The sequence below is a fragment of the Panicum virgatum genome, chromosome 1N (genome assembly GCF_016808335.1).
Source record: "Panicum virgatum strain AP13 chromosome 1N, P.virgatum_v5, whole genome shotgun sequence".
NCBI classification, from domain to species: domain Eukaryota; kingdom Viridiplantae; phylum Streptophyta; class Magnoliopsida; order Poales; family Poaceae; genus Panicum; species Panicum virgatum.
The window spans coordinates 11,699,444-11,706,851 of NC_053145.1; the positions used below are offsets into that span (position 1 = coordinate 11,699,444).

Genomic DNA, 7,408 nt, shown 5'->3' on the forward strand with positions numbered 1-7,408 from the left:
ATGACGATCATTACGCTTAATTAGAATTTTAATTTGGCCGTTCTGTCACCTGTGTGCTCTCGCTGTTTGCGATCTGGGTGGGCTGTGCGACGTTGAGAAGATGGGACATATCTGGGTGGGCTGTATATCCAACTTCCCCTGACAAGGAGGGGACAGAGAGCGGAGAGAATTTGGTTCCTCGATCGGCCGAACCAAACCTCCACCTTTTACCATTATCTCGAAATTTCCCAACATAATGATGGTTCTATTTGCCGAAATTCATCTAGTTGCACATGAAATTCATCGAATTTGCCAATTGGGAACTACAGATCCACCTAAGCACTACTTGCCGATCATAAGTTTATTCATATCCGTAGTCCTATCAGTACTGCAGCTGCAGCCGCGAGTGGTAGGCCAGGTTGGCCAGGTTGATGAAGAAGACGTGTTCAGAGCAGCGGTGCTCACAAACCCCAGCGTCGCCACGGCCCGGAACCTCGCGCCGTAAGGCCACTCGGCGTGGTTGAATGCCGACGCCGCGCTCGCCAGGCCGAGCGAGCACGACGCCGCGGTGAACACAGCTGCCGTCGTGATCTGCAGGAAGCAAAGTTGACAAGAATGTAGGGTAGCTCTATGATAAATCCTGGAGTGTGGAGTCCAGTTTTTTTATGCACAGTTAGCTACCAACTGTAGATATTCATCCGTGAATGCTTAAGGTTGGAATTTTCCTTTACTTTCTTAAAAAAATTGCTTTATCTAAAAAAAGTTAGCTACCAACTACGCATCTGAAACGAAAGAGGCACCGGCAATTGGACACGTATGGTTACGGTTACAGCTTACCCCATCAGCAGCCGTCACGAAAAGTGAAGTCCAACGACGGTACTGCCAACGCCGGCTCGCGAGCAGCGCCTGGCCGTCGAGGAGGGCCTTCGGGAGGCTCCACAGGCACTGGCAGAGGGCAGCGGGAGCAAGGCCATCGGGAGGCTCCACAGGCACTGGCAGAGGGCAGCGGGAGCAAGGTAGCACCATGGCCTGCAGGGCAGAGATCCGTCAAGAGGCCAGCCAGCGATCAGGAAACAGGAAGAAGGCACTGACAGCGGATAGTAAAAAGTAAGCACCTGAGGTCGGAGGTGAGCTCGCAGGCGCTGACGGAGGCCATGACGGCGAGCGCGGCGACGGCGAGGGCGAGCTGCAGGACGCGGAGGCAGAGGCACCCTGCCGTGCCGGCAGGCCTCTAGAGGGGCGACGACCCTTTTTGCGGCATCTCTGTGAGAACTGCTTAATTTGCACGTTCTAGGTGAATTGTGTTGATTAAGTGTTTTTAAGATGTTGATTAAGTGTTTTTAAGATGTAGATTAGCACGTGGTGTGTCGAGAGACGGACACGTGCTAGCCCTCATCTTAAAGGCTTGTGTCCTGTATAGGTAAGCTGGTTCGATGAGGACATCGAATCCTAACGGGGTGATTGTCATAGTCCATGGGCCAAGTGGGCCGCGCGGGGTACTGTAGTGATGCTACTGTATTACCGCGGCACAGTGCCTCCTTTAGTCCCAGACTGTAAACAGGAAGGGAGTTGAACCAGCTTAAATAGCCGGTCTCTAGGAAGCTAGTAACTCCGGTTCGAACTTTTTGCGTGAAGCGATGACGAAAACATAAAAGAGTTATTTAGCATGTGTGGTTTACTTAACATGTAGAGTAGATCTTGACTGTTATCCCGGGCCGGATCATTACAATCTCTGCACAACACACAAGGAGAAAGGATCTGTTTAGATTTCAATCTTTCCCCATAATCTAAAAGAAACTGAAATCTGGCGATGCCGAGCGGCATGGGCTTGCAGCTGACACCTGATCGGCGAAGGAATCAAAATCACCTTGCAGGAGCAGGGCAGTGTAGCCGTCGCCGCTTGGATCACCCATCGTCCGCTCGGGATGGCCGCAGCTGCCACCTGATCTTGTTGCTCGCAGCGTGGAGAAGAGAAGCAGGTGACCTTTGTTGCTCTCCTCTGACTGACACGCTTGCAGATCTGCGGAGTGCGGAGCGCCGGGAGCTATCTCGCCGGCCTCGTATTTCTGCTGCGCGCGCGGCCACGTGTCGATGGCGTAGCGGCCTGCCTCCAGTTTCAGAGCTCTCTCACTCAGTTGTTAGATGAGCCCAACGGCAGCCTTTCTCCGATCATCGGCCCGTTTAGCACCTAATTGGCCAGCCCAAACTGAGATGAAAGCACGAGTTCGGTGATTTTCATTCAGTTGATACCATATTTTTTGGCGAGGTCATTGAGTTGATACCAAAAAACGCTGAAATTGTGCAAGGTCAAGCTGTACATAACTATATAAGGCATGCTTGATGAAGATATATGTATGTCACTGAAATAGTTGCATTGCATTGCTCATCAATAGCATATACTATGCGCCCCTTGCTGAATCATCCTATAATTTGGTTGCTTCTAGTAATGAAATTTCAGGTTCGCCCGTGATGGGAAAAAAACCAATACCATATACTAGCATTTTACTCAACAGTCTTACAACCCCTGACAAGTGACAAAGAAGCAGGTCTCGTATTCCACATTACACAGGCGTATACCCATTAGCCCCATATTTTATTCCAAATTAAATTGGGGGAAAACTGGATGCACCGGTTGAGTCCGTCAGGTAAGTCTTTACAGCACAACTGGCTGGAGTAGCGAAACACCAAAATCGGCGAGCCATTTCAGCCATATATCTGCAAAGTCTACTTCTCAAGCTTCCCGATGGTGTTTTGTCTTGCGTTCCGGAGAATGGTTTTATCGGCAGTGATGAAGAAGCCAGCGATACAGGCTGACAAATAAACCAGTAAATTTTCAGAATGGCCTTCTGTCCAATGAGCATGTTAATTTATAAATCTAGCTTGTATAAGGTAATGCAACAAAAATAAAGCTACTATATGTTGCTGGATCAGTTTTAGTGGTGTTCTGAATAGCATTTATGTTATCAAAATATGGTAAAACTGTAAAAACGCTTCAGATAACCAATTGCCAACTATAGTCACTTCATGTACCATTAGACTAGTGAACTTGTTAATTTAAACTACAATAACACTTTATGTTGTTCAAGTCCATTCTGAAAACAAGATAGCAACCTCATTGGGACAGCTGTGATCATCCAGACTCACAAGAACTTGGAAGGAAAAAAACAAGAAAAGAAAGAAGAAATAAAGCTCTGGTTGCAGCAATTCAAAGTATGTACCTTAAAAATTAGGTAAGAGTGAACAAAAATTAAAAGGTGTGATAAGCTGGCAATCTGTACTTGTTCAAATACTTCACTTGCACAGCATATTTTAAGTACATTAACATAAGCCCTATAATAAACCAATAACCTCCAGACAGACAGAACCAACACTCCAACATATTTCATTTTGTCAATGTTATTGCACGGCATTCTGCTTTGCATCTTAATTAAGACTCAAGACTGGTGATGTTACTTCTGTCTTCTATGCTACTGTCAGATGAGACATTTAAAGCTACTCACTTGACAAAGAAAGTGAAACAAAACCCGACTCCACATGCACTCTTTTCCGAACAGTGGTATTTCATTTATCTTACTAGTCACAGAAACATGCCAGTAATTCATTACCATAAGTCCTGTTTGTACGTTCCCGCTTAACAACATCAGAATAAAAAGAAGGTGGTTCTACTTTTCTGTAGTAATATGAGCATTGAAGAATCATCCATTAATGTAAGGTAGATGCCGGATGCTTTTCTATTTTAGAATGTCAGACTTTATTCATGCATCACACATGTTATTTCTCAACATTTCAAACAACATTTAAAGTTGGCGTAAGTCAATAGATTGAATTTCGATTATAAACAGAAAACTGGAAAGATACATCGCTCAGAAGTTGAACAGAAGAAAAAGGGGTTGTGAATCATAGAGGATTGGATCCTTTTAAGTAAGTGACAAATTCTAGGAATGTTTTTTTGAAACAATGGGCCAAGTACAAGAACATCTGATATATGTACTAAACAGGAGAGGATAAGATATTGTTATAATGGAAATCCTAAATAGGGGGGAAGCATCTAGGGCTTGTTTGCTTGGTGACCTGGCAAAGCTGCCTGGCGCAGACAGCGAGCCCAGGCGTCCGATTTCGGTCGCCTGGGGCCAAGATCGCTGCCTGGGCGGCAAGCTGCCTGCCAGGCTCCATCCAAACAGCCCCCTAATGACTGAGTCGCATGACAACTTGAAAGCCTGAACCAATAGGATAAAGATTCGAAATAAGTGTCTTTCAGCACATCCCAACAAATAGGCACCATCGCACCATGTTGGATTTTTTACCTATGTATCTTCATGTGGTTACTTTATACTGTAAAACAGTGCGAGTATTATCCATCAAAGATGAGTTGTAACACAGTGATTCACTAAGATATTTAAGCTACCACATACACAAATTCAATATCATGTTGCAACTATATGGCAATTCTCTGGAATCATTACAGCTAAATTAGCTCAATAACTAGTTTTCAGTAGAATGGTACCTGCAGATATGATGAGTGCTTGTGCGGTGTAGTTGAGATTAGCCTTAGCCCAAGGAAGGACACGGCAGCCGACCAACTGCAGCAGATAAATTTTCCATGTAGATCAGTACTATATACAAGATAACAATCCAAATCATTTCATAGTTAAACATATGGGGATCGATAGAAGGTAGCTAGTTAATCTTTTAAAGTCATCAGAATTTCACTTCCTACTAAATTATAAGACGGGATATAGCAGGTCGATGGAATGATTCCCTTAAAAAAAAGAAGCAAACATAGCAAATGATGATATACCCTCTCTCAAGCATGGACATTAAATTTCATGGGGGAAGTGTACATAAACTACAGACTGCAAATTAAATAGTTAAACAATTACGCACCGTGGGAACTGCTACCACAGAACCAGCAATTGCAGCATTCTTCGCTCCCAGTAGTACAGCCTCTGTAACAGGAACACTCTAGAAATTAGCATTGCAGCAAAAAAAAATGCACAACCTGAAACTCAGATCATAATTCCGTAAGGCCAATAAAAGCTCCCACTCTGCCACTTTATTCATTCAGAAAACAGCGTGCCACTGCCTAGTAGCTTCACCAACTGGGTCTGCTAAGACATCAGAAAATAATGCCTCCAGGGAAGAGAACACTGAATATATTGATTCACAAGGAACTGCAGATCAAGAGACGTCATGTGACTATGTGAGTGCAAATGTAGTAGTAATAATAATCGAAGCCATCTCCAGATACCCGCTGACTCAAGGCCGTCAAGACAAAGGGGAATAGAACGGTATCCCCTCGGGGGAGAATGGGGATCGAAACCGAACCAAAAAGCCATCTTTGGCTCCACGATGATCCCCGGAGCCCCAGAGCCTGGCCCCAACCACCCGCCCAACCTGGGACACCTAGATTTGCACGGCCCTCAGTGCGAGCTCCCTTCCGCACGAGATTGGCGGCGTCGGACTCCTCCTTGGGAGACCGGATCAAGAAGCTCCTGCCGGCCATGGGTTCTCCCTGGACTCTCCTTCTCCTAGTTCTAGCTCCCTCCGCTGCTGGAGTTCGCGCTGGGCGCTGGGCGGAGAATTGGCAGAAATAGAATGGCCAGCGAGCTAGCGACCAGCACGCGGCGAAAGAAAAGTGGCGTGACCGCGACAGGCCTTCTTCGGGCCGTGAGGACAGAAAAAACAAGAAGAACCGCCGACCTCCCGCCGCCGGCGAGGTCGCAACGGCCGAGCGTCAAGACAAGCGTCCTCTGAGAAACGACCACTTTTACCAGCTCCAGGATAAGCCATGCACCAACCATGGCTATCTGGTGAACCATAAGTTCAAAGCTTGTGATATGATGAAGCGCCTCCTCCGACGGACAGCCAAGACCGACGGCGACGACCGCGACAAGCGGCCCGACGCCGGCCAGGAGAAAGGGAAGCCGGCGGAAGGAGAGTTCCCGGACGTGGATCGGTGCATGGTGATCATCGGCGGCCTGGAGGACGAGTGCTCTAGGCGACTGCAGAAAGTGCGACTCCGCGAGGTATGTGCAGCCGCAAGTTCCATTCCTAGAAAGTTGAAGTGGGCATCCACGCCCATTATTTTCGATCAGGACGATCATCCGGCGAGCATCCCTCGACCTGGGAGCTATCCTTTCGTCGTCGACCCCGTCATCAGCAACATGTGCCTATCCAAGGTGCTGATGGACGGGGGCAACAGCCTCAACATCCTCTACTTGGACACCTTGGAGGCCATGGGAATCCCGCGAGGCTGCCTTCGGGATTCCCCCTTCCCCTTCTACGGCATCTTGCCGGGCATGAAGGCCTACCCAGTCGGCAACATCGACTTGTCGGTCACGTTCGGCAGCAAGACCAACTTCCGCACCGAGACCCTCACGTTCGAGGTGGTGGACTGGAAGGGGGTGTACCACGCCCTCCTCGGGCGCCCCGCTTACGCCAAGTTCATGGCGGTGCCCAACTACACATACCTCAAGCTCAAGATGCCAGGCCCGAACGGGCTCATCACCGTGAGCGGCTCCTTCGAGCGGGCCTACGTCAGCAGCCGTGAGTATTACGATCTCGCCACCACCGCGGCGAACTCAGCCAGCTTCGCGCCACCACTGCCGAGTGCCGCCCCGACCCTGGCAAGCCCAGCCAGGCACCAGCGTTCATCTCAATCGACGAGTCCAAGGCGGTCGCGGTCGACAACACCGACCCAACCAAGACGGTGCTGATCAGCTCTCAGCTGCCGACCAAATAGGAACACGCGCTCGTCGACTTCCTCCGCGCCAACAAGGACACTTTTGCTTGGAAGTCGTCTGACATGCCGGGCATCCCTAGGGAGGTCGCCGAGCATGAGCTCCGCATTTTGCCGGGATCCAAGCCCGTCCAGCAACGACTGTGCCGCTTCGACGACGAGAGGCGCAGGGCCATAGGAGAGGAGATAGCTAAGCTATTAGCTGCCGGCTTCATTAAAGAAGTCTACCACTCTGACTGGCTATCTAACCCAGTCCTTGTAAGAAAGAAAACCGGTCAATGGAGGATGTGTGTTGACTACACCAGCCTGAACAAGGCTTGCCCCAAAGACCCTTTTCCTTTGCCTAGAATAGATCAGATAATCGACTCCACCTCCGAGTGCGAGATCTTATCCTTTCTAGACGCTTACTCGGGCTATCACCAGATAGCGATGAAGGAATCCGACCAGCTCGCGACATCCTTCATCACGCCGTTCGGCTCATACTGCTACGTATCGATGCCTTTCGGTCTAAAAAATACGGGAGCAACATACCAGCGATGCATGCAATCCTGCTTCTCCGACCAGATCAACCCGCCGATCGAACCCGACCGGTCAGACCCGCCTCAGGCAATGGTCGCGGTCTACGTCGACGACACCGTTGTCAAAACACCACGCGCGGACGACCTGGTCGCCACCCTAAGCGCCACATTC

The 7,408-nt window shown here is 48.9% G+C and overlaps 1 protein-coding gene across 4 annotated transcripts; it reads right to left on the reverse strand.

The window, feature by feature from the left end:
• Positions 1–2,313: 2,313 nt before the first annotated feature.
• On the reverse strand, positions 2,314–5,587 carry LOC120655159 (early nodulin-93-like). Of its 4 annotated transcripts, none has more exons than XR_005667351.1 (4): positions 5,228–5,587; positions 4,864–5,150; positions 4,484–4,559; positions 2,314–2,789 (listed from the first exon to the last, which is right to left on the reverse strand). XR_005667351.1 is itself a non-coding variant. In XM_039932895.1 (4 exons), exons 1-4 carry the CDS (start codon positions 5,480–5,482, stop codon positions 2,704–2,706), a joined length of 402 nt encoding a protein of 133 aa, XP_039788829.1. In that variant the 5' UTR covers positions 5,483–5,587; the 3' UTR covers positions 2,314–2,703. The 4 variants fall into 4 exon arrangements, 2 of the variants coding, with proteins under 2 accessions (XP_039788829.1, XP_039788830.1); XM_039932895.1 differs by having other exon boundaries at positions 4,864–4,925; positions 5,305–5,587; XM_039932896.1 differs by lacking the exon at positions 2,314–2,789 and adding an exon at positions 3,789–4,196 and having other exon boundaries at positions 4,864–4,925; positions 5,305–5,587.
• Between the last annotated feature and the right edge of the window lie 1,821 nt (positions 5,588–7,408).

Excerpts from the sequence above, each read along its gene's own strand:
- LOC120655159 (XM_039932895.1), bottom strand. The coding sequence starts at position 5,482 with ATGGCCGGCAGGAGCTTCTTGATCCGGTCTCCCAAGGAGGAGTCCGAC. Across the intron at positions 4,926-5,304 it reads GAGCCAAAGATGGCTTTTTG|AGGCTGTACTACTGGGAGCG; the intron begins GTTCGGTTTCGA and ends TTCCTGTTACAG. Across the intron at positions 4,560-4,863 it reads CTGTGGTAGCAGTTCCCACG|TTGGTCGGCTGCCGTGTCCT; the intron begins GTGCGTAATTGT and ends TATCTGCTGCAG.